Source organism: Theropithecus gelada, chromosome 3 (assembly GCF_003255815.1).
Source record: "Theropithecus gelada isolate Dixy chromosome 3, Tgel_1.0, whole genome shotgun sequence".
Lineage (NCBI taxonomy): Eukaryota > Metazoa > Chordata > Mammalia > Primates > Cercopithecidae > Theropithecus > Theropithecus gelada.
Window position 1 is genome coordinate 9,678,023 of NC_037670.1, and position 24,719 is coordinate 9,702,741.

The 24,719-nt window shown below is 52.0% G+C and overlaps 2 protein-coding genes across 5 annotated transcripts in view; one reads left to right on the forward strand and one right to left on the reverse strand.

Moving 5' to 3' along the window:
* The window catches only part of FKBP6 (FK506 binding protein 6), a 32,948-nt gene extending 24,717 nt beyond the window's left edge, over positions 1-8,231 (reverse strand). Inside the window, exons 1-5 of one of the 4 annotated variants that reach the window (XM_025380590.1) lie at positions 6,185-8,231; positions 5,979-6,096; positions 5,225-5,314; positions 4,325-4,527; positions 2,894-3,013 (exon numbers count right to left, since the gene is read on the reverse strand). In XM_025380590.1, the coding sequence (XP_025236375.1) occupies positions 2,894-3,013; positions 4,325-4,527; positions 5,225-5,314; positions 5,979-6,096; positions 6,185-6,241 (588 nt within the window). In that variant the 5' untranslated portion in view covers positions 6,242-8,231. The remainder of the gene's footprint in view (positions 1-2,893; positions 3,014-4,324; positions 4,528-5,224; positions 5,315-5,978; positions 6,097-6,184) is intronic. The other 3 variants (XM_025380592.1, XM_025380593.1, XM_025380594.1) reach the window with 3 other exon arrangements.
* Positions 5,130-22,241, forward strand: TRIM50 (tripartite motif containing 50). Its single transcript, XM_025380585.1, has 7 exons — positions 5,130-6,757; positions 10,305-10,724; positions 14,498-14,593; positions 15,711-15,941; positions 16,053-16,075; positions 18,100-18,224; positions 21,279-22,241. Exons 2-7 carry the CDS (start codon positions 10,323-10,325, stop codon positions 21,866-21,868), a joined length of 1,467 nt encoding a protein of 488 aa, XP_025236370.1. The 5' UTR covers positions 5,130-6,757; positions 10,305-10,322; the 3' UTR covers positions 21,869-22,241.
* Positions 22,242-24,719: the final 2,478 nt, after the last annotated feature.

The window sequence follows — 24,719 nt, forward strand, 5'->3', positions numbered from 1 at the left end:
ATTACAGGCTTGAGCCACCGCGCCCGGCCTCAGGGACCTCTTTTATAAGGCCACTAACTCCATTCCTGAGCGTTTCATCCTCATGACCTCATCACCTTCCAAAGGCCCCACCTCCTAATATCACATAGATGATTAGGTTTTAACATATACATTTTGGGGAGACACAAATATTCAGATCACAGATATTGGTTAGCTGTTGGAACTGCATTTTATCTCCCTAGATTCAAATCCTTTGAAAGCAGGAACCCAATACTTCTTGTGTGACCCAGAAAATGCTGAGCAAAAGGTGGAGACACAGTGGTGCTGACAATATCAGTCTGCTGCTCCAAAGACTGAGAAACTTTGCACTAGGAAAAGACATGCAAAACCTCTAGCTCAGCAAGGCAGGCTCCACACACATCCCTACTTTCTCCATCCCTAAGGGACTAAGACAGGTAGTACTCCAACATGAGCAAAGGACAGGAAAAGGACCAATAAACCCAAGGGGTCAGGGTGGGTGGCAGTGTGATGACTTCGCAGAGTGGTGCCAATGTAAAAGGGACTGGTCTGCCCCTCAGAACCTGGAAAGACCTGGGAACCGATGGAACCAGGAATTAGAGCTATCTGGTGGGGCTGAAAAAAGGAGGTCAGGTAAAATGATCCCCCCACCCTCATTGCCCCTATGTGTCCAGATGGCCTCAGGAATCACGAGGTCTACTTTCTGGGAAAATGGAACCAATGAGGCCCTTGACTTGGGGGCAGGCTGGAGCAGATGGAAGGAAGGTAAGTATACTGGTAATGGGGCTATGAAAGGGAATCTCAATACCAGACAGTGAGAACCTCTGTCCTGCAGCCCTGCTCAGCTCCCAGAATGCTGGTCCCTCGGCATGTACACGGGGCAGAAAGAGGAGGACTCAATGGACCCTGAGAAAACACCTACGTACTCTGACGTGTGCAATCTCTCTTTCACCACACTGCCCCACCAAGTACCTGGAGTTCCCAATCAGCTCTGTGATGTCTCTTTTAAATCTTAGTGGTCAAAGATCACCAGCCATTTGAGGAAAGCCTCCGTGAAAGAGGGGGCCTCCTGTCTCCCAGCAGCTGCTCTCCCTTCCTTCATAGTAATAGGACTTTTTTTTTTTGGCCAGGAATACGTACAACCAGAATATAGATATTTGCTAGCCTTCTTTGCAGGTAGGCAAGGCCTGGAGAACAGGTTCTGGAAAACATAATTCAGTAGAAGTGTCATATGACAAGAACCTTCCTTAGCAGAGCCGTACATGTCCCCAGCCTTTCTTTCCTTCTGCTGCTAGAACTCAGAGACCCTCATCCTGGACTACAAGGCCAGAGTCCCACCCTAGAAATGAGAACTGGGTATCTGAAAATGTCTGGAGCAGAGTCACCAACTGGCCCTGGCTTGCATGCCTCTACTCTAGCCTTTTACACAAGTGAGAAATAAACCATCTTTAGGTCATTGACAAACTTAGTGCAAAAGGACACAGTCCCCAATATGTAGAAAAACCAAACAGAAAAAGAATGAGATTACATTATAATCAACAGTCTAAATATATAAAATAATACATGCATGAAACAAGAATAGAATGCTGGAGGGGGAAGAACAAAGAGCCCTTCAATTCCTAAAATTTATTTTTTGTGGAGATGGGATCTTGCTATGGTACCCAGACTGATCTTTAACTCCTGGCTTCAAGCCATCCTCCCAGCTTGGACTCCCAAAGTGCTGGACTTATAGGTGTGAGCCACTGTGCCTGGCCCCCCAATTTTAAATGAAAAATGCATCAGAAGAGGTGGCCAAAAGTCAAGGAAAGCTTCCAGACAATGACACAAACAGGAGAAAAGTTGGAAACTAGTTTGCGGGGGTAGGGACAGCCAGAAGCTCAGTGCAGGAGGTCTGATAATAGGAGTTCCAGAAAAAGATGGCAGAGGGAACAAGAGTAAAGTACCAAAGAAATAACTCAAGAAAGTTTCCCAGAGTGGAGGAAAAGTTTCCTGAATGGAAAGATACACCATGGGCTCAACACAAATTTTAAAATACATACACACAGAGGCACATCACTGTAAAATTTAGGAATGCCGGAACAAATGATCTTCATCTCTACAGAGGAAAAAACACAGGTCACGTAGAAAGGAACAGGAACCTAAGTGGTAATAAGATTGTGTTGTTGTTGTTAGCTTTGAGCTCAGAACTAACAAGACCTTTTCTTTTTTTTTTGAGATGGAGTTTCACTCTTGTTCCCCAGGCTGGAGTGCAATTATGCTGTCTTGGCTCACCGCAACCTCCATCTCCCAGGTTCAAGCAATTCTCCTGCCTCAGCCTCCCAAGTAGCTGGGATTACAAGCACCCACCACCACACTCGGCTAATTTTTATATTTGGGTAGAGATGGGTTTTCACCATGTTGGCCAGGCTGGTCTCAAACTCCTGACCTCAGGTGATCCACCCGCCTTGGCCTGGCATGAAGGTTTTTTAAAATGAGGTTTTTCTTAATGGCTGCTCATGGAAAGTAAGGAGAAAGACAAAAATCTGTTTTTTTGCCGGGCACGGTGACTCACGCCTGTAATCCCAGCACTTTGGGAGGCCGAGGCGGGTGGATCATGAGGTCAGGAGATCGAGACCATCGTGGCTAACACAGTGAAACCCCATCTCTACTAAAAATATTAAAAAATTAGCTGGCGGGCACCTGTAGTCCCAGCGACTCGGGAGGCTGAGGCAGGAGAATGGTGTGAACCCGGGAGGTGGAGGTTGCAGTGAGCCGAGATTGTGCCACTGCACTCCAACCTGGGCGACAGAGTAAGACTGTCTTAAAAAAAAAAAAAAAAAAAAAAAAAAGTCTGTGTTTTTTAAACAAGGAAGTTTTCAGGATCTAAACTTACACTTAACTTTTAAATCATTCTTACCCTTTTATATCTCACTTTGGCATCACAGAAACGATTCTGGCGGAAAAGGTAATTGCCAAACTCCCGTTCTGTAGCTGCCACTTTAAGGACCTTCTGAAGTGGATATTGGTCTTGCTGCTCCTGAGGACCAGAGACAGGAATACTCAGCAGGGAAACCCAAAAGCCGTAACACCGCAACCAAAGTGTTAGTACACGTGAGCCCAGGAGTTCGAGACCAGCCTGGGTAACACAGTGAGAACACATCTCCATTTAAAAAAAAAAATAGTAATTGAAAGAAAGAAGTGTTACTACAGCTGTGAGCTCTTCTTTTTCAGATCATGTACTTCTGTTTACAGCCTTCTGTGTTGGAGTCACTTCTGAATCTGACAGAAGCCACACAGGTGTTATAACCGGTCCCATTTTACACACTAGAGCCAGAAGGAAGTCTACTTCTTCAGTCTTCCCCCGATGTTCTCTGAGGAAGCAGTCTCCCATGGAATTAGAAACTGATGGAGCTTGCCAAGCACAGAAGTCAGTGCTCAAAACCACTAATTTGGCCACCAAGCATCGAACAGGTCTTGGTTTGCTCAGGGCCCTGGTGGTCTTTATGGTCGTGATGCTCTACCCTGGCCATCTTCAGAGTCACCCATAGGCCCTCTTTGGTCCCGGCCCCACCCCCACAGATCCTAAACCAGTACACCACAGGTGGGACCAGGCATCTGCAAGAAACTCTAATCTTGGAAGGATGAAAAAAGGGTGAGCTCCCTCACTTGGAGTGCTGACAATTTAGCAGGAGAGATACCACGTGAAGATACAAAACCTGGGAAGGACCTCTAAGGCCACAGATAGAGTCAGTGTGAGATGGCATGATAAAGACAGTGCCTGTGACTGCTGACGGGGTCAGAAGCCCTGCATCTAAGGGACAGGGTTAAGTGAAAGGCTACAAAGAGGAGGCAAGACTTAAGTGGCAAGGACAGTGGCCATACCTTCCAGTTTGCCTGGGACTGTCTCAGTTTAAATCCGACGTCATGGGTAACCTCTCCAGTGAATAGCCCCTTTTACTCTCACCTGTGCTGGGCTGGACAATCAATTATCCAGTCACCCTAGTTATGAGCTACCAATGCCTGCCTTGCTGGAAATCAAACAATGATGAAAAGCAAGTGCTGTCTCACAGGGAGAACTAGGCAAAGGGTGACCGGAAAATCAGTTCAAACCACAAATCCTTAAACTCACAGCCTTACCTCGCCCCAGCGCATTTATCTACACATGAGAGCTATTACTAAGACAAACACAGAGTAGGAAGCAGAGGAATTCCGCCACCACCGCCCAGGCGCCGCGGGGGGACCCTGGAGCGGACAATCAGCAGCAGGGCAGGCTATCTAGAAGAATTACCAAAAACAGCAACCCATTCGTCTCTCTGTAAAGTGCTGACATCTGTGCTCTGGAACTTACAGCTGAGAGAGCACAAAACTTGTCCGACTCAGCAGAGTCTAGGAAGTCAAGCAACTCAATCTCGAACAGGACAGTGGTGTTTGGGGGGATTAAGGGAGGGCAGCCCAAAGTTCCATAGGCGTAGTTCGGTTTGAACAGAAACCTGGCCAGCTCTCCTCTCCGCATGCTCAGAAGACCCAGCTCCATGCCCCACAGTGTAATATCTGTAAGAAGACACAAAAAAGGTGGGTGAAGCTTGCTCAGTATCCTGCTCAATGCTATCAGTTTCTTCCCCTTCTAAGTCAGCAGTACTTTGGCCTCCATGTCTCCCTCACACAGTTCCCTCTTCCTGCAATGTCTTCCTCCTGAGCCTACGCCCAGCTTGTACCGATAGAAATTTTATTCAAACTTCCAGGCTCAGTTCAAATGCCGCCTATTCCAGGAAGCCTTCCTTGAACCTCCCAGCTAGAATTAATCATGCCTTCATTAAGCACACCCACAACACTGCTTTCAACTCCCAGGCACTCATCCGATTCTACCAAGTGAGCTGAATGCAGGTCAGTCTCCTCCATTACATTGTGAGGTCCTTAACGGTGGAGATGTTCTAATCTTCTGAGTACATCCTCTCTTTTCACCATGTATTGTGAGAAGCAAGCATTCGATCGATTTTTACTTAATAAATGAACACAGAAACATTCCCAGTGGTTAGTTAAGTCAGAGTGCAAAGATACCTTGCCGGTTAAGCCATCTCCCAAATGCCCAGGTCTCAAGGGGAGAGAACATGGCTGTTTTACCAAAACCCAGCCTCAGCAAAGCCAACTCAAAGAATCCGCGCTTTGAGCAGTCTTAATAGCCTGAGGTATGCTGCTTCATCTCGCCCCTAAACAATCCCTTCTTCTCCAGCTCCCACTCTGAATTTACCCTCTCCAAGTTTCATTAGCCGAGGAGTTTTCCTAAAGTAATTAGAATCGAAGGGTCTGTCCATGTGTTCCAGGTATCCAGAGTATTTCACTAGGATAGAAGAAAGAATGTAAAGAAAATGGACCCAAAACACCCATGCCTCTATAATATCGAGTCTCATTATCACACAGAAACAACGCGATCAGATGAGCTTAAGCTGCCCGACACCCTGAGGTACAGGAAAAAATCTTCTCTCTGCATTTTGGGTGCCTGCCCTTCGGCTCAGAGGTTCAAGAGCTTCGTGGAAGCATCACGCAAAGGGGACATAGGGGTCCCTAGCTTTCGTCTTAAAAAAACTAATTCAGGCCGGAAGCAGCGGCTCACGCTTGTAATCCCTGCCACTGGGGAGGCTGAAGTGGGAGGATCACTTGGGTCCAGGAGTCTGAGACCAGCCTGGGCAACATACAGAGTCCCCCATCTCTACAAAAATATTAAAAATTAGCCGAGCATGGTGGATCGCGTCTGTAAATCCCTTATTTGGGAGGCTGAGGCTGGAGAATCACTTGAGCCCAGGAGGTGGAGACTGCAGTAAGCTATGATTGCACCACGGCACTCCAGCCTGGGCAATTCAGCGAGACCCCATTTCAAAAACAAAAGTCCACTTCAGACAAAGCATTTCCAACCCCATTAAATGCTTTTTGAAAATGTGGCCTCTCTTTCCCCAACAGAGAGTGCGATGACATGGATCCTGCGGACAAACCGCCCCAGGGCACACCTAGCACCGAAGCATCAGGCGCCACCAGGTCTCCAGCTCCTTCTCGGATGACATCCTTCAGCACGCCCCGGTCCCCCGAGATGTCCAACATCCTCTGACTTAACCGCTCGTACAGGGACTGGTGGAGAATGAAAGCCAGGCCTCAGAGCCTCAGACCCACCCGGCCACCCCTCGTCATCGACGCCCCGAAACGTCTGGGCCCTCACCTGGCCGGGGGCGTCGTCCCCTTCCAGGACTCCCTGGTTTAAGGCGCTTCCCCCCATGTCCTTGCTGCCCTCCCTGTGGCGTGAGCCTTCAGCCTGGTGCGCCCCGCTGCCCTCCCTAGCTGTGACTTTGGTGGGGTTCCGAAGGCCCCTTTATACCCGGCAGACCCTACCGATGGCGGCATTCCATTCTGGGGCCACGAGAAGGCACTCATCATTTCGTTCCAACTGTCGCCAACGGCCCTGGCTCTCGTGAGCTCTGGAACTACTGAGGTGCCAGGTGCGGCCGGTAATAGGAGCGCACGAAACGTGATGGGATACGTAACGCGACCACGCAGGGCACGTTGGGCACGTGGAGGGGCGTGAGGTGGTGGCATATAATGGGAGCGCGCAGAGCATGATGGGGCACGTGAGGGAGCGCGAGGCGGGGCCTGTAACCGGAGCGTGCGGGGCATGATGGGGCACGGACGTGGGGCGGTTAGGTGGGGCACGTAATTGGAGCGCGTGGGGCATGATGGGGCACCTAACTGGAGCGACAGAAAGCATGATGGGGAACTTGCAGGGGTGTGAGGCTGGGTACGTAATGGGAGCGCGCGGGGAATATTGGGGCACCTAACGAGCACGCAGAACATGATGGGGCATGGGTGCGAGGTGGGGCACACAGTGGGAGCGTGTGGGGCATGATGGGACACATGGCGAGGCTGTCAGGACACAGGGGAGCACTTTTGGAACACGTGACAGGGCTGCCGCCCTTGAAGGAACCCTCGGAGTGGCTGCGTGGTGGGGCACGTGGGGCAGGTTCAGGAAAAAGGATGCAGCATGTGATTGCAGGGCAACCTGGTGAGGACATGAGAGCCATCTGCCACCAGCAGAGTTCAGGGCTCCCAGCTGTGGGTTACATCCACCTTCTTCCACTTTCCTTCTTCCATTGTGTTCTAGAGAAATTTAGGCCCAGACGAGACACTGATTGACTAATTGACTGATTGATCTACAGAGGCTGGCTCTGAGCCCAGGCTGGAGTTCAGTGATGGATCTCAGCTCACTGCAGCCCCCACCTCCTGGGCTCAAGAGATCCTTCTGCCTCAGCATCCCCAGTAGCTGGGATTACAGATGTGCACCACTAGGCCCAGCTAATTTATTTTTTAGTTTTTAACTTGCTGGAAAGATGGTTTGTAGCTTTGTTGCCTAGGCTGGTCTTGAACTCCCGACTTCAAGCGATCCTCCCATCTTGGCCTCGCAAAGTGCTGGGGTTATAGGCGTAGGCTGTAGCCAGCTTTCAATACTGCCCCAATTGGGAGTTAAGTTTCCAACACATGAAATTAGGATACATTCAAACCACAACAGTATATTATGACCATAATATTCATTAACTGTGTAACAGGCCAGGTGTGGTGGCTCACGCCTGTAATCCCAGCACTTTGGGAGGCCAAAGCAGGTGGATCACTCGAGGTCAGGAGTTTGAGACCAGCCTGGCCCACATGATGAAACCCCATCTCTACTGAAAATACAAAAAATTAACTGGGCGTGGTGGCGGGCGCTTGTAACCCCAGCTACTTGGGAGGCTGAGGCAGGAGAATCACTTGAACCCGGGAGGTGGAGGTTGCAATGAGCGGAGATCACACCACTGTGCTCCAGCCTGGGCAACAAGAGTGAAACTGTCTCAAAAAACAAACAAAACGTGTGTAGCAGAGTGTCATTGAATTTCTAAACGTTGAAAGACTTCACATTAAAAAAAAAAAAAAAAGCTCACAATTCAATATTATTGAGTGAAAGAAACCAGACACAAAAGAGTACATTCTATATGATGCTGTTTATGTGAAATTCAAAAACAGGCCACATGACAGCATGGTAATAAGGACAGTGGCTGTCCTTGTTAGGAGTTATGACTGGGAGGAGTCAGGAGGGAGCTTTCTGGAAACACTATATCTTGCTCTTGAGTGTGTGTGTACATACAGCAGGTGTTTATCAAGCTGTGTGGTTAAGATTTGCACACTTGTATATGTTATACCTTGATTTAAAAAATCTTAAAAAAGGTACCTTCAAATCTCTTTAAAAAAAAAAAAAAAAAGAGGCCAGGCTCGGTGGCTCACACCTGTAATCCCAGCATCTCGAGAGGCTGAGGTGGGAGGATAAACATCAAGTGTTTATCAAGCTGTGTGGTTAGATTTGCACACTTGTATATGTTATACCTCAATTTAAAAAATCTAAGTGGCCGGGCGCAGTGGCTCACGCCTGTAATCCCAGCACTTTGGGAGGCTGAGGTGGGCGGATCACAAGGTCAGGAGATCGAGACCATCCTGGCTAACATGGTGAAACCCTGTCTCTACTAAAAATACAAAAATTAGCCGGGTGTGGCGGCGTGCACCTGTAGTCCCAGCTGCTGGGGAGGCTGAGGCAGGAGAATGGCATGAACCCAGGAGGCGGAGTTGCAGTGAGCCGAGATTGCGCCGCTACACTCCAGCCTGGGTGACAGAGCAAGATTCCATCTCAAAAAAAAAAAAAAAAAGAGGCCAGGCTTGGTGGCTCATACCTGTAATCCCAGCACTTTGGGAGGCTGAGGCGGGAGGATTGCTTGAGGCCAGGAGTTCAAAACCAGCCCAGGCAACAAAGCAAGACCCCTGTCTCTACTAAAATAAATAAAACAATAAAATTTAAAAATTAAGTAGAGAGATCGAATCATCATCTGCCAGTTTGTATTAGAAAAAAAGAGAGAGAGAGGGAAGGCTGGGTGCAGTAAGGCTCATGCCTGTAATCCCAGCACTTTGGGAGGCCAAGGAGGGAGGATTGCTTGAGCCCAGAAGCTGAAAACCAGCCTGGACAACAAAGCAAGACCCAGTACCTACAACATTTTTTAAAAATTAGCTTGGCATGGTGGCATGCGCCTGCAGTCTCAGCTACTCAGGCAGCTGAGGTGGGAGGATGGCTTGAGCCTAGGAGTTGGAGGCTGCAGTGAGCTGTGACTACGCCACTGCACTCCAGCCTGGGCTACAGAGCAAGATGCTGTCTTCCCCCGCCCCGCAAGCCCCTCCCCGCAAAAAAGGAGAGTAAGAGCAAGAGTTTGAGATTCAGAAAGAACTGTTTCCCAGCACCTGTCTGCTCCTGTCCGGGTCGTGAGGTGTGGACGGTGTGCCCAGTCCCTCTGTTTCTTCCCCTCCCCCACAGTGGCCAAGGCCAGCACCTGAATGTTATCAGAGCAGGCCCAACAAAGGCCGCCTCCCCAGTCCCGTGATGTAACCCAGTTGCCACCTGATTCTGGTGACCTTGGGGACACAGGAGTGTCGCTGGGAAAGGGGAGGAGAGAAGGGGCAGAGACCAGGCAGTGGTGCAGGTGTCCAGCTGCATTCCCCACTTCTGTCTCTGTGCCTGCTGTTTCCCTGCTGGGAAGAAGAAAAGGCTGAGCAATCTCTTGATCCATTGGATGAGTGATGCTGGCTTGAGGCCGTAGTGGGAGGCCCAGGGGATCGTGAGAAGCCAGGTATTCCAATGTTGGGCTCTCCCTGGGGGCTGCTGGTGCTCTTCCTGTCTCACTGACAAGCTTTAGTAGGGGAGCAGGTGGGAGATCAGGGTAGAGGCCTTGTAGGTTCTAGGCTCTCTACAATTACCTGGGAGTGTCACCTGTAAATGTAGAGTTCTGGGTCTCACTGGAGACCCCCTGAAGCACTTTTGAAGGTGGGCCTCTAGATCTATTACACCTATGCTTTCAACAGTTTCTCAAAGTTTGGGAACTCATCTAGAAGGTGGAGAGCTTGCCTGGGTTTTGCTGTCCTGTTCTAGGTCCAGATGCCTGCTGGAGCTGGACCTTGCATTATTAGTGTCATTGCAAATGACCCTGCAGATGGCCCCTTTCATGCTTGTCTCTAAATTTGAGTAAAAAATGTAAACACACACACACACACACACACACACACACACACGTATCTTCAAGGGACCAGTTTTTTCATTGCAATCTTTTGTTTTACAGCTGGGGAAACTGGGGCCCAAGGTCATGTGGGTTAGGACTGGGATCCAGGACTGAAAGTGTTTCCTCTAAAAGTCTGGTGCTCCTTAGGGTTGAGGGTGGTGGGTGAGTGCTGGACAGAGGGAGGGGAGAGGACAGGACTGAGGACGGATGCTTGTGTTTCATCCCGGGCAGTCAGTGTGGATGGCTTGGCAGGTGAGCCTGCCGGAGCTGGAGGACCGGCTTCAGTGTCCGATCTGCCTGGAGGTCTTCAAGGAGCCCCTGATGCTGCGGTGCGGCCACTCCTACTGCAAGGGCTGCCTGGTCTCCCTGTCTTGCCACCTGGATGCGGAGCTGCGCTGCCCCGTGTGCCGGCAGACGGTGGACGGCAGCAGCTCCCCGCCGCCCAACGTCTCCCTGGCTCGGGTGATCGAAGCCCTGAGGCTCCCTGGGGACCCGGAGCCCAAGGTCTGCGTGCACCACCGGAACCCCCTCAGCCTCTTCTGCGAGAAGGACCAGGAGCTCATCTGTGGCCTCTGCGGTTTGCTGGGCTCCCACCAGCACCACCCGGTCACACCCGTCTCCACCGTCTACAGCCGCATGAAGGTGGGGAGCGACGGTGCAGCGGGGCTGGCGGGGCCCGCGGGGACCGGATCTTGTGCTCTCTGGCGCCATCACCTGGCACCAAAAGCATCCAGCTATCCTCGATTTCCCTCCAGCCCTGCCCTGGCGCATTCATTCCTTAGCATTTGAGCCGCAGCTCAACCCAGGTGCCGAGGATTGAAGCCACATGCGCAGGATGGGGCTCTCCTTTTTTATTTGCCGTTCTGGTTGTTTTTCTTTTTATTCTCTCTCTCTCTCTCTCTCTCTCTCTCTCTCTCTCTCTCTCTGTCTCTCTCTCTCTCCCCCCACCTCCCTCCCTCCCTCTCTCTCCCCCCCTCCCCTCTCTCCCCTGTGTCCCCCCTCTCTCCCCACTCTTCCTCTCTCTCTCTCTCTCTCTCTCTCTTCCCCTCTCTCTCTCTCCTTTCTTTTTCTTCTTTCTTTTTGGAGACAGCGTCTCACTCTGTTGCCCAGGCTGGAGTGCAGTGGTATGATCATGGCTCACTGCAGCCTCCAACGCCTAGTCTCAAGCAATCCTCCCACCTCAGCCTCCTGAGTAGCTGGGACTACAGGTGCACACCACCATGCCCAGCTCATTTTTTTTTATGTTTTGTAGAAATGGGGTCTTGTTATGTTGCCCAGGCTGGTGTTGAACTCCTTGGCCTCCAACAATCCTGCCTGGGCCTCCCAAAGTGCTGGAATTACAGGCATGTGCCACTGCCCTAGGCTCTTTGTTTCTGGACACTCCCCTGTTTGCACTCTCTAGTGCATGAGGATGGGGACTTCATTTTGTCCCCTGGTGTATTTCAGTGCCTGGAGCCATACCTGGCACACTGTAAATGTCCAAAATGCTGAATCAGTGAATTCCTGCCTTTGTAGGCCATCACCAAACCTAGCAGATCGTTCTTTAAGATGAGTAATAGTAATACCTGGCTGAGTGTTATATATATAAACCACCTGTTATAAAACACGTGGCTGGGTGGCTTATGCCTATAATAACAGCACTTTGGGAGGCCGAGGTGGGTGGATCACTTGAGTCCAGGAGTTTGAGACCAGCCTGGGCAACATAGTGAGACCCTGTCTCTACAAAAATTTCAAAATTAGCCTGGTTGGGCGGGCGCAGTGGCCACTCCTGTAATCCCAGCATAAAGCTGGAGAGAGCATGGGTGGGGGCGAGATAGGGCCAGCAAGGTAAGCTGCGGCCAGGGTCTGGAGAGGCCAGTGTGACCCAGGAAGGGATTTGGAGTTTATTCACAGGATGAGGGAGTAAGGCGGGGGCTGGAGGGTTTGAAGCTGGTGGTGATGTGCTCAGATCCCTCTGGCAGAGGGGAGCTTTGAGGGTGAGGCAGAAGGACAGCGAGAGATGAGGGTGCCAGGACCTAAGTCGGTGGGAACTGGGACAAAGGCCTGGGGCAGACCAAAGACAAATCTCGAAAAGAAAAAAACCCTGACACCTGTGTGTGGCAAGGGGGGTGAGGGACGGGGAGGTTGACTCCAGTGCTGTAATTTCCCCTTACACAGATGAAGTGATCGCAGAGAACGATCAGTCATGGGCAGGTGGAGCAGGAGGTGCCTGGGGATGTGCAGTCGGGTTGGGGGGCGTGTAGACCAGGATAGCAATGCGGCTCAGGGCAAGGGGTGTGGAGGGTCCTTCCTCCTGGTGGTCACTGAAGTCCCCTTTGATGGAGAAGACCAATCCAGGAGAGTCTACATAGTGATAAGGGAAGACATTGATGATGACCCCAAGGGGTACCAGGCTTAAAATCTGGATTAAGCGAGAGAGAGCCCTGAAAAAGGGATAGAAAGAATCCTCAGAGCGGGAACACCGGCTGAGTGTGGCCTCCCGGAAATCAGAGAGAGCACTGAAGGAGGAGATCACTTGTGTGAAATGTCTCTGAGGACTGAAAAGTGTTAGATGTAGCAGTAAGAACTGATTATCTTGATAAGAGCAGGTTTAGGGGAGTATGGAAGGTGGAAGCCAACTGCGGGTGAGGAAGCTGAGTTTATGTTTTATTAGTTGATGGGAAGGAGGGAGGGAAACAGGCTGGGAGCTTGTCTGTCCTTTGTGGTTAGGATCCAGGGGCCCAGCTTGGGTCCCTGTTTTAGATTTGGGCTTAATTTTTTTTTTTTTTTGAGAGACAGGGTCTCACTATTTTGTCCAGGCTGGACTCAAACTCCTGGCCTCAAGTGATCCTCCTGCCTCAGCCTCCCAAAGTGTTGGGATTCCAGGCGTGAGCCACTGCACCCAGCCAGATTTGGGTTTTGATGATCCCAAGGCTCTTCTCTGCTGCAACAGAGAATGTAACTAAATTGCACTCATTTATTGCCCTCTTTTGGGTGTTCCTGTTGCCTCCTGTTTATTGAGATCTTGAGATGCTCGATTGATGGGTGCATTGATTTGCGTAACTTAGTTCCTGTCACTGGGAAGGAATGAGTCCCGTCCGTCTGCCTGGGGAGGGTGGCATTGGAATGCCCTTCTGGGGCTGCTGTGAGATGTTCTGAAGCCTCATTCTCCAGAGCAAGGACTCTGTCCATTTATGCCAGCAAGTGCTTTGTTCTTTACCCAGCTCCCTTCCTGAAAGCCCCTTGCAGCTCTCCGGTGCTTGGGCACGATCCAAGCCAAAGATTCCGTACACTGCATGAGTACAAATGGATGGGGGCTGTGGTCAAGTCATGGAGTAGCTGGTGGTCCAGGAGTCCCGGTTGGCATCCCCAAAGCTAGGCCAGATTTGGGGCCAGGGCAGTCCAGGAGAAGTGCATTTATGTCAGCCTGGGGAGGTCGCAAATCCATGCTGTGTCCAAGTCCACCAGGAATGGATTCAGGTGTTTATAGGCGTGGGGATTCACCAGGTTTAACCCAGGCCTGGGTAAGCAGCACTGGCCCTAGAATTAGCCTCACCTGGCGCCGGCCTTTTGGCGATGGCTCCTGATTAAGTACCCACTAATTCAGGATCTGCTGGTGACCACAGAGTCCATCTGGTGGGTCCCCTACAGGCAGCATTCAATCCAGGAAGTGCCAGCATCACATGGTGACTTCCGGTAGCTGTAACATTTAGTGACTCTCTCCATGTCACGCAGAGGGGTGACATCGAGACCCTCTTATGCCTGGGAAGTTCCTGCTGTCAATGCAGAATATTCTTTAAAAAAAAAAATTTAGAGATGGGATCTCACTATGTTGCCCAGGCTGGTCTCAAACTCCTAGCCTCAAGTGATCCTCCCATCTTGGCCTCCTAAAGTGCTGGGATTACAGGCATGAGCCACTGTGCCCAGACTAGAATATGCTTGAATTATTTTATCTTATTTTATTTATCAATCTATTTTTTTGAGACAGAGTCTCACTGTGTCACCCAGGCTGGAGTGCAGTGGCATGGTGTCGGCTCACTGCAACTTCCGCTTCCCAGGTTCAAGTGATTCTCGTGCCTCAGCCTCCCAAGCAGCTGGGACTACAGGTGTGCACCACCACGCCTGGCTGATTTTTGTATTTTTAATCGAAATGGGGTTTCACCATGTTGGCCAGGCTGGTCTCAAACTCCTGACCTCAAGTGAAGTCCTGTCTCAGTCTCCCAAAGTGCTGGAATTACAGGCATGAGATACTGTGCCTGGACTATTCTCGAACAATTTAACCTGTTTTGGACTCAAGGATACCTGGGTGGCTCTGGTTCCCACCCTGGTTTCCCTGGGAGTGCTTGTGGCCATTGGGATACTCCCAAGAAGGTGACCCAAGGAGCTGAGAGGAGGAGAGATCAGCTGCTCATGGGGCCATGGCCTGTTGCCTCCAGGAGGAGCTCGCAGCCCTCATCTCTGAGCTGAAGCAGGAGCAGAAGAAGGTGGATGAGCTCATCGCCAAACTGGTGAACAACCGGACCCGAATTGTCGTGAGTGCCCTTCCCTCTGCCCCCTGCCTGGGACCGGCCACCTTCACTTTCTGTTAGAGCTGAGTTCTCATTGGTCCTTTACAGAAAACCAGGCCTTCCATATAAAGTCAGAACTCAAAGCATTCCGGGGCAGGGTGGGGAAAGTGCAAATCCTCTCAGGGAATTCAACCCAGTTGTTGTCAGGACTGGCTCCAGGTTGGCTTTTGCCCTCTGTGTCCTTGAGACTGAGATAACCCAGGACTTGAGTCCCAGGGGGTAAACAGCTCAAAGCATGGGCGTGACTCCTCCGCCCCTGTGCCACCTGTGTCTGCTTGACCTTGCCAGCCTGTCCTGGTGCCCTCCCAGTACCTGGGTGCACAGGCATGGAGAGGCTGGTAGTCCTGGGCCCTGGCAGATCTCCCGAAATGAGAGGCACATGGGGCCGGGAGGTGTGGAGCCCCGGCCCTGGAGGTGGCTGTGAAACAGAAACAGGAGCCGAGCAAGATCCAGGAGCACTGGGCATCCCTCATTTACCCTCCTCACCCTTGCACAGCGGGCGGTATCAGCCCTGCCTGGTGGAGGCAGAGCTCAGGGTTCTGCAGGGAGTTCTGGCTCCCTCACAGCAAAGCCTGCTCGCCCAGGGCCTTCCTGCTTTCCTTCAGGTGTGGAACTCTGTGATAAAACAAAATCTTACATGCACATTTAATAGCTGACATAGGCAAAGTGGAGTGTGGTGGCATGCATCTGTAATCCCAGCAACTCGGAAGGCTGAGGCGGGAGGATTGCTTGAGGCTGGGAGGTCAAGGCTACAGTGAGCTATGATCATGCCGCTACACTCCAGCCTGGGCAACAGAGTGAGACCCTGTCTCAAAAAAAAAAAAAAAAAAAAAAATTAAAACATGCCAAAGCAGAGCCACTCCATTTGAAATGGGAGCTGGGGTCACCCTCCCCATGGCCACCTCCAGGGCTCCCCAAGCATGGGGTGAACTCCCTGCTCGGCATCAGGCCATGCAACCTCCCCTGGAACCCAGGTCCCAGGACCAGCCCAGTCAGGAAGGCCCTGGGGACCCTGAGGCCAGCCAGCCAGAGCCTGGCAGCTTGGCTGTGACTCTGCAGTGACCAGCCCTCCCTGTCCCAGAATGAGTCGGATGTCTTCAGCTGGGTGATCCGCCGTGAGTTCCAGGAGCTGCACCACTTGGTGGATGAGGAGAAGGCCCGCTGCCTGGAGGGGATAGGGGGTCACACCCGTGGCCTGGTGGCCTCCCTGGACATGCAGCTGGAGCAGGCCCAGGGAACCCGGGAGCGGCTGGCCCAAGCCGAGTGTGTGCTGGAAGAGTTCGGCAATGAGGGCCACCACGAGTTCATCCGGGTGAGTGGACGGGGGGTGTCCCGTCCCCATACCCGCCAGGGCCTTCCCCTTCCCAACAGTGCCCTGGCTTCGCATCTTCTAGCCTTAACCTCCCTCTCTCTTGCCTTCCAGAAGTTCCACTCCATGGCCTCCAGGTAATAACCTTGGAGAGAGCTCAGCCAGGGTCTGGTGGCTGCAGGCACAGGCATCTCAGCTCCACTGGTTCCTCCATTCGGCTTAACCAGCACCTCCCAAGCAGTTGCCCACAGCTGACTCTATAACTGAGCCTGGGGAAAACAGAGGAAAGTCACATCCCTACCTTCAAGGGTCTCGTAGACGAGTGGGGAGGCAGATGGTGAACTGTGGGTACCTAGAACAGCAGAAGTTCACTCAAGCTACAGAAATACTAGAGGAGGGTAGCTCATGCCTGCAATCCCAGCACTTTGGGAGGCCAAGGCAGGAGGACTCCTGGAGACCAGGAATTCGAGACTAGCCTGGTCAACATAGTAAGACCCCATCGCTACAAAAAATACAAAAATAGAAAAAATTAGCTGGGCCTGGTGGCATGCGCCTATAGTCACCACTACTCATGAGGCTGAGGCGGGAAGATTGCTTGAGCCCAAAAGTGTGATGCTGCAGTGAGTCGCGATCATCCTACTGCATGATCCATCCTGGGTGACAGAATGAGACCCTGTCTCAGAAAACAAAACAGAACACTAGAGGAGGAGCAGGTGTCTGGGGGGCCTGGCAGAGGGGCACAGGCCTGATGGCTGGGAAGGGTCCAGGACCCGAGTTTGCCAGGCAAGCCAAGGGAACGGTCCTGTAAAAGGGGGAGTGGTGTGCGGACTCTGGTTATGAGAAGTTCAGGGTGGCTGGGGGTAAGGCAGGATACCAGGAGGACTGGGAACTGGGAGAGGTGGGAAATGGCCAGAAGCAACATCCAGGAGTGCTGGCCATTCCTTGCTTGCCCTCCTCACCCTTGTGCAGCAGGCAGTATCAGCCCTGCCTGAAACTTGCTCTGCAGATTGTGGGAAGAGAGTGGATCCATGTTCTAGACCCAACAAATGAACACGTGCCGTTCCCAAGCCTTCCTCGCTCCCTGTTTATGGGAGACTCCTTGTTTCTCACATTTATTTTAGTCTTAGAGACAATTTGGTCAGGGGACATGGGTTTAAATGAAGGGACAGAGGCTGGGCAAGGTGGCTTATGCCTGTAATCCCAGCACTTTGGAAGGCTGAGGCAGAAGGATGACTTGAGGTCAGGAGTTCAAGACCAGCCTGGCCAACATGGTGAAACCCCGTCTCTACAAAAAATACAAAAATTAGCCAGGTGTGATGGTGCACGCCTGTAATCCCAGCTACTCGGGAGGCTAAGGCACGAGAATCGCTTGAACCCGGGAGGCGGAGGTTGCAGTGAGCTGAGATCACGCCACTGCACTTCAGCCTGGGCGACAGAGTGAGAGTCCATCTCAAAAAAAAAAAAAAAAGAAAAAGAAAAAAAAAAGTCCGGGCATGGTGGCTCATGCCTGTAATCCTAGCACTTTGGGAGGCCGAGGTGGGTAGATTGCTTGAGCTCAGGAGCTCAAGACCAGTCTGGGCAACGTGGCAAAACCGTCTCTACCAAATATAGAAAAAAAAAAAAATTAGCTGGGCATGGTGGCGCATGCCTATAGTTCCAGTTGCTAGGTAGGCTGAGGTGGGAGGATCACTTGAACCCAGGAGGTTGAGGCTGCACTGAGTCGAAATCACGCCACTGCACTCCAGCCTGGGTGACAGAGTGACACTCTGACTCAAAAAAAAAAAAAAAAAAAGACACATTACTTGGCCCCCATAATTGGTTTCTGATTGGCAGGTCTGGTATGGGGTCTAAGAACCTGCATTTCTGACCATTTCCCAGGTGGACCATTGGCTTTCCACTGGGAACAGGTTGGACCATTTTCCAGCCAACACTGCTGGTCCCCAAACCTACACTCTGAGAAGCACGCTATAGAGCGTTTCCCCTTCTCGGAAGGAGATGGGTCCTCTCTGAAGGGCTGTGCAGAGGAGGGGACGATGGGCATTGATGAGCATTGTGACTGCAGTCCTGCGCTGTGGATCTGGCTGGGCAGACGTAGATAGGATGGAGGGATGGGGCGGGCCACATGATACATTCCTCTCGTACTGTGTACTGTCACCTGTAGAGCAGAGCTGCCGCAGGCGCGGACCTTGGAAGGCGCATTCAGCCCCATCTCCTTCAAGCCAGGCCTCCACCAGGCTGACATCAAGCTGACCGTATGGAAAAGGCTCTTCCAGAAAGTTCTGCCAGGTGAGGCCCTGACCCGTCCTCCTTCCTGAGGGCTGCCGCCCAGGGCAGGTAGCAGTTCATTGATTGTATCAGAGAATAAGCTACAGAGAACTCAGATGGAGGTTTGCGGAGGGTCCTGGTGAGAACATGGGACTGAGTTTCTGAACAGCTTGGGTTCATGCTCACTTCATCCCTTCCTAGCTGGTGGCTGGGCAAGTTGTGTCATTTCCGAGCCCCAGGTTCCTCATCTGTAAAGTGGGGCTATTAGCACCCACTCAGCCAGGCTGCAGAGTTTGTATGTAGACATACGTGTGTTGTAGTTTAGTGCTTCATAAATGGTATTAGGTTGGTACAAAAGTAATTGCGATTTTTGCCATTACTTTTAAAAGTAATGTACTTTTTGGCTGGGCACAGTGGCTCATACCTGTAATCCCAGCACTTTGGGAGGCCGAGGAGGGCAGATCTTCTGAGGTCAGGAGTTCGAGTCCAGCCTGGCCAACATGGTAAAACCCTGTCTCTACTAATAATACAAGAATTAGTCGGGCATGGTGGCATGCACCTGTAATCCCATCTACTCGGGAGCCTGAGGCAGGAGAATCACTTGAACCAGAGAGGCGGAGGTTGCAGTGAGTTGAGATGGTGCCATTACACTCCAGCCTGGGCAACAAGAGCAAAACTCCATCTCAAAAAAACAAAAACAAAAAGTGATGTCCTTTTAAAAAATGTCTTTCCTACTCGAAGGACAAGTGGCCTTAAAAGTAATGGCAAAAACCACAGTTACTTTTGAACCAACCTATTAGTTCTTGCTCTCTGTCGAAAACAACTCAAACACATTTCATTCCTTTATTATTAGGATGCTGTTTTGTACATAAGGGAGATTGCTAACAGAGTGATTTCATCCACCAAAAGCAAAAATGGGGTTTGTATAAAAGAAGGGGCTGGGCGCGGTGGCTCATGCCTGCAATCCTAGCACTTTGGGAGGCCAAGGTGGGAGGACTACTTGAGGCCAGGTGTTTGAAACCGGCCTGGGCAACATAGTGAGATGCCATCTCTACAAAAAATAGTGGGGTGTGGTATCATGTGCCTGTGGGCCCAGCTCCTGAGGAGGCTGAGGCAGGAGGATCGCTTGAGCCCAGCAGTTGGGAGGCTGCAGTGAGCTATGATCACACCACTGCACTCCAGCCTGGGTGACAGAGGAGACCTCATCAGTAAGAAAGAAAAGAATGAAGAAAAAAAAAAGGAAAGGAAAGGAGGAAAGAAATTGCAGTTTGTGAACTGTGAATCCTGTTCGTACATTTAACTCAGCAGTGTACACTTTACCCAGTTTAGTGGTAGGTTCTTTAGCCTTTGTCTTTTTGAGTTTGGCAATGTAAGCCACAGACTTGGGACCCAGGACACTGCCTCCCTAGTGACGGCAGATCTCATCACCTTCGTTGTCATTGGTCCTGACAGCTTCCACCAGCTTAGTCAAAGCTCCTTTGTCTTCCAAGTTCACCTGTGTGAAGGCGATAAAACTCTTCACTAAAGAACCTCTAAAACCCTCAACATCTACTACTACTCTCTACATTATCGGTGGTGCGGGTCTTCCTGCGGACTAGATGTCCCAGTCTTGCCTTCCCCTTGGTGATGCAGTCGGGGACTCCATTGTACAACAAAGGCACAGGCAGGAAGACAGCCAGCTTGATGGGACCCAGGCTGTGTGGAGTCACCACCAGCTGAGCCTTTTTTTTTTTTGAGACAGAGTCTCTCTCTGTTGCCCAGGTTGGAATGCAGTGGTGTGATCTCAGCTCACTGCAACCTCCGGCTCCCAGGTACAAGGAATTCTCCTGCCTCAGCCTCCTAAGTAGCTGGGACTACAGGCGCATGCCACCACGCCCGGCTAATTTTCGTATTTTAGTAGAGATGGAGTTTCATTATGTTGGCCAGGCTGCTTGCAAACTCCTGGCCTCAAGTGATCCGCCCACCTTGGCCTCCCAAAGTGCTGGGATTACAGGTGTGAACCACTGTGCCTGGCCCAGCTGAGCCTTCTTGTTCTCTACCAAGGTGATGACGGTGTTAATTCCTGCTCCAAGGACAGGTGGCCTCTTAGTGGGGGACGTCCCCTTTGCCGGCAGCTTTCTTCTCAGTCGGGACCGGCAGTCTCTGCTTCTTGTCTTGCTTTGCCTCTGGTCTGTACTTGTGGGCCAGCTTAAGCAGCTGGATAGCTGTTTGGCGGTCCAGGACCCGGGTGAACTGGTTAATAGTGGGAGGCACTTTCAGCCACTTATAGAGGATGGCTGTCTGCCCCCGCACCCTGACTGAGCGGGCCATTGCACAAAGCGGGCGAGGTCCCTTTTGGCCTAGAAGTCCTGTCCAGGGCCAAAAGTCTTAGGCCTTTTCTCAAACAGGGGATTCACCACTTTCTTGGCCTCCTGCTTCTTCACGCCAGCAGGGGCCAGAGCCACCTTCTCCCCCTTGGCCTTCTTTCCTTGCGGCATCTTGGGCGGCAGGAAAGGGGTGGGGAGGGTGGGGGGGCGGGGGAGCACATTTCACGTTTCTGGGGTAAACGGATCAGCTGGTAGCTAGCAAAAAGCTCAGGTGGGCTAGTTTGTCCTTGAACAGGCTGACTAGGCTAGCGAATCCAACAGCTGCAGTTGTTGTGGGTTCTCCGGAAAACCCTGAGGGCTGAGCTGTAAGCTCATGGGACAGGTGTCTTCTGGGTCCTTCCCCCAGCACCTCTGCCTCCGGCAGGTGGGCCAGAATCCCTGAGCCCAGTGTCCGTTTCTTTCTCCGGCCACCTCAGCCCCCGACAGCCCACCAAGCCACTCCCTTTTATATAAACCCTGTTTCTGCCTTTGGTGGATGCAATCAGTCTGTGATTGATCTTCCTTATGTAAACATTCATTCATTCATTCATTCATTCATTCATTCATTCAGGGAGCAGCCCTGTACCAGCCCCTTCTAGGTCCTGGGGATAGAGAAATGAGGAAGACACAGCCCCTCTCCTTGGGGAGCTCAGGGCCTCCGTCAGCCTCTGTGGGCGGGGTCTGCTGCCCTCCACGTTGCCTCACAGGCCCTCTGTGATCTCCCTCCCAGCCCCAGAGCCTCTCAAGCTGGACCCTGCCACTGCCCACCCACTCCTGGAGCTCTCCAAGGGCAACACGGTGGTGCAGTGTGGGCTCCTGGCCCAGCGGCGCGCCAGCCAGCCTGAGCGCTTCGACTACAGCACCTGCGTCCTGGCCAGCCGCGGCTTCTCCTGCGGCCGCCACTACTGGGAGGTGGTGGTGGGCAGCAAGAGCGACTGGCGCCTGGGGGTCATCAAGGGCACAGCCAGCCGGAAGGGCAAGCTGAACAGGTCCCCCGAGCACGGTGTGTGGCTGATCGGCCTGAAGGAGGGGCGGGTGTACGAAGCCTTTGCCTGCCCCCGGGTGCCCCTGCCCGTAGCCGGCCACCCCCACCGCATTGGGCTCTACCTGCACTACGAGCAGGGCGAGCTCACCTTCTTCGACGCTGACCGCCCCGATGACCTGCGGCCGCTCTACACCTTCCAGGCCGACTTCCAGGGCAAGCTCTACCCCATCCTGGACACCTGCTGGCACGAGAGGGGCAGCAACTCGCTGCCCATGGTGCTGTCCCCGCCCAGTGGGCCTGGCCACCTCAGCCCTGAGCAGCCCACCAAGCTGTAGGGCCACCCAGGGTCCTGCCGGCCCACAGGCCCATCCCCACAGGGCACCAGGGACTCACGGGCTTCTGTTGGGTCCCAAGGTGATATCTTCACTGTTTAGGAAGGTCTTCAGGCCTGTGTGTCCCTGGAACATGTAATGATAGGGAACAGGACCCCATTCCCTTTGCCATCAGCCAGGGGTGTATTTGTAAACGTCGGCCCCCAGGCCTTGGCAGCCACGGGACACACAGAGCCCCCCATGGTCCCTGCTAACCACGCTGTCTGTGCAGACGCTTCCAGCTGAGGGCAGAAATAGTCCCATGTATACTTTTTCCTTATTACTGTGAACTTTCAACTACTATCAAGGATAATAAATTTGACATTCTTTCTTTCTCTTTCAATGATTTGCAAATATTAGTCGCTGTACATACATACTGCTTTATGCTTCAGTCTCTTTTTTTTTTTTTTGAGATGGAGTCTCGCTCTGTCACCCAGGCTGGAGTGCAGTGGCATGATCTCTGCTCACTGCAACCTACACCTCCCAGGTTCAAGTGATTCTCCTGCCTCAGCCTCCTGAGTAGCTGGGATTACAGGCGTGCACCCCACACCCAACTAATTTTTGTATTTTTAGTAGAGATGGGGTTTCGCCGTGTTGGCCAGGCTGGTCTCAAACTCCTGACCTCAGGTGATCCACCTGTTTCAGTCTCCCAAAGTGCTGGGATTACAGGCGTGAGCCACCATGCCCAGCCTCAAGTCATTAGTTTTAGAGACAGGATCTCGCTCTGTCACCCAGGCTGGAGAGCAGCGGTGCAATCGTAGCTCACTGCAGCCTGGGCTTGAACCTCCTGGGCTCAAGCAATCCTCCTGCCTCAGCCTCCTGAGTAGCTGGGACGACAAGTGTCTGCCACCATGCCCAGCTAATACTTACATTTTTAGTAGAGACGGGATCTTGCTATGTTACCCAGGCTCATCTGGGCTTCAAGCAATCCTCCCACCTTGGCCTCCCAAAGGGCTGGGATTACAGGTGTGAGCCACGGGGCCCAGCCTCCCATACCCCTTTGACTCACCATACGACAGGCTAAGTGGGTTCTGGAAACTCCGGGGTAGCCCTGTAACCAAGATGCTGGCTCTGGCCACTGGAAGTCAAACTGGGTGCACAGACCAGTAAGAGGGCCTGAGGGAGCCTACCGGGGGCAAACAGCAGCCCTTAGCCTCCCACAGCCCTGACTCTCCTCCTGCCTCTCCTTGGTCTTCTTCGAGGATTCAGCCTCTCCTCCTCGCCACTCATGGTCTGAGGGTCTCCAGGCTCCTCTTCCGGCTGTCTACACCTCCACACCCACGGCTCCAGTCATCACTTCCACAGGGATGCCTCAGAAGTTCCCTCTCCAGGAGACCCGTCTCTTACATGCCACATCCACTAGAGCTCCAGCCATTCAGCAGCTCCACCTGGACGTCAAGGGCATGTCCCAAACTGCGCTCATGATCTTCCTACTCCCCCATCCCTGAGATTTATCCTGTGGCTGTGGTGTCCTGTGGCTACTGTAACAAATAACCACAAACTTGGTGACTTCAAACAATAGAAATTTAATCTCTCATGGTTTCGAAGGCCAGACATCCAAGATCACGATGATGGCAAGGCCGCGCTCCCTCTGGAGACTGTGGTGTAAAACCTGCCCCTTTCCTCTTCAGCTTCAGGTGGTGGCTGCCACGCCCTGGTGTTTCCTGGCCTGTGGCTGCATCATTCCGATCTCTGCCTCTGTCTTCATGCGGCCTTTTCTGTATATGTCAGTCCAATCTTCCTCTGCTTCTCTCTTGTTTTTGTTTTTTTTTTTTTTTTTGAGACAGAGTCTTGCTCTTGTCATCCAGGCTGGAGTGCAATGTCGCACTCTCGGCTCACTGCAACTTCCGCCTCCCGGGTTCAAGCAATTCCCTTGCCTCAGCCCCCTGAGTAGCTGGGATTACAGGCATGCACCACCACACCCAGCAAATTTTTGTATTTTCAGTAGAGATGGGGTTTCACCATGTTGGCCAGGCTGGTTGCGAACTCCTGGGCTCAAGGGATCCGCCAACCTTGGCCTCCCAAAGTGCTGGGATTGCAGGTGTGAGCCACTGCGCATGGCCTTTCTCTGCCTCTCTCTTGTAGGGATACTTGTGATGCCACGTAGGGCCTGCCCAGATAATCCAGGATAACCTTCTCTCCAAATCCTTCTCCTGATCACTCCTACAGATCTCTTCCGTAGAAGGTGACATTTCCAGGCTCTAGGAATTAGGACCTGCTCTCTCTGGGTGGCTATTGTCCACTCCACCACCCTGGGTTTCCCCATCCTACCAAAAGACACAGCATCACTGTGTCAACTGCTCAAACCAAAAACCTATGAGTTACTCTTGACCTGTCCTTTTTCCTGAGCAAGTTCTGGGGATTTAACTTAGTGGTCGCACTGCCAACTTCAACTTAACTCCACTGCTACCAACTCAGTGCAGGCTACCAGTTCTTGCTTTAGGTGACTGCCATGACCCCCATTGGTCTCTCCCTTCCTCAACTCTGCTCCCTGTATCCTATATCCCCACACTGTAGCCAGACTGATTATTTATGTATGTATGTATGTATTTATTTATTTATTGGAGAAAGAATCTCGCTGTATCCCCCAGGCTGGAGTGCAGTGGCACAGTCTCAGCTTACTGCAACCTCCGCCTCCCAGGTTCAAACGATTCTCCTGCTTCAGCCTCCCGAGTAGCTGAGATTACAGGTGTCTGCCACCATGCCTGGCTAATCTTTGTATTTTTAGTAGAGACGGGGTTTTGTCATGTTGGCCAGGCTGGTCTCAAACTCCTCACCTCAAATGATCCGCCTGCCTTGGCCTCCCAAAGTGCTA

What these genes read in the sequence shown, in the direction of transcription:
- TRIM50 (XM_025380585.1), top strand. Translation starts at nt 10,323, where the DNA reads ATGGCTTGGCAGGTGAGCCTGCCGGAGCTGGAGGACCGGCTTCAGTGT. An exon ending in ACAACCGGACCCGAATTGTC is followed by an intron (nt 14,594 to 15,710) that starts GTGAGTGCCCTT and finishes TCCCTGTCCCAG; the next exon opens with AATGAGTCGGATGTCTTCAG. An exon ending in TTCCACTCCATGGCCTCCAG is followed by an intron (nt 16,076 to 18,099) that starts GTAATAACCTTG and finishes TGTCACCTGTAG; the next exon opens with AGCAGAGCTGCCGCAGGCGC.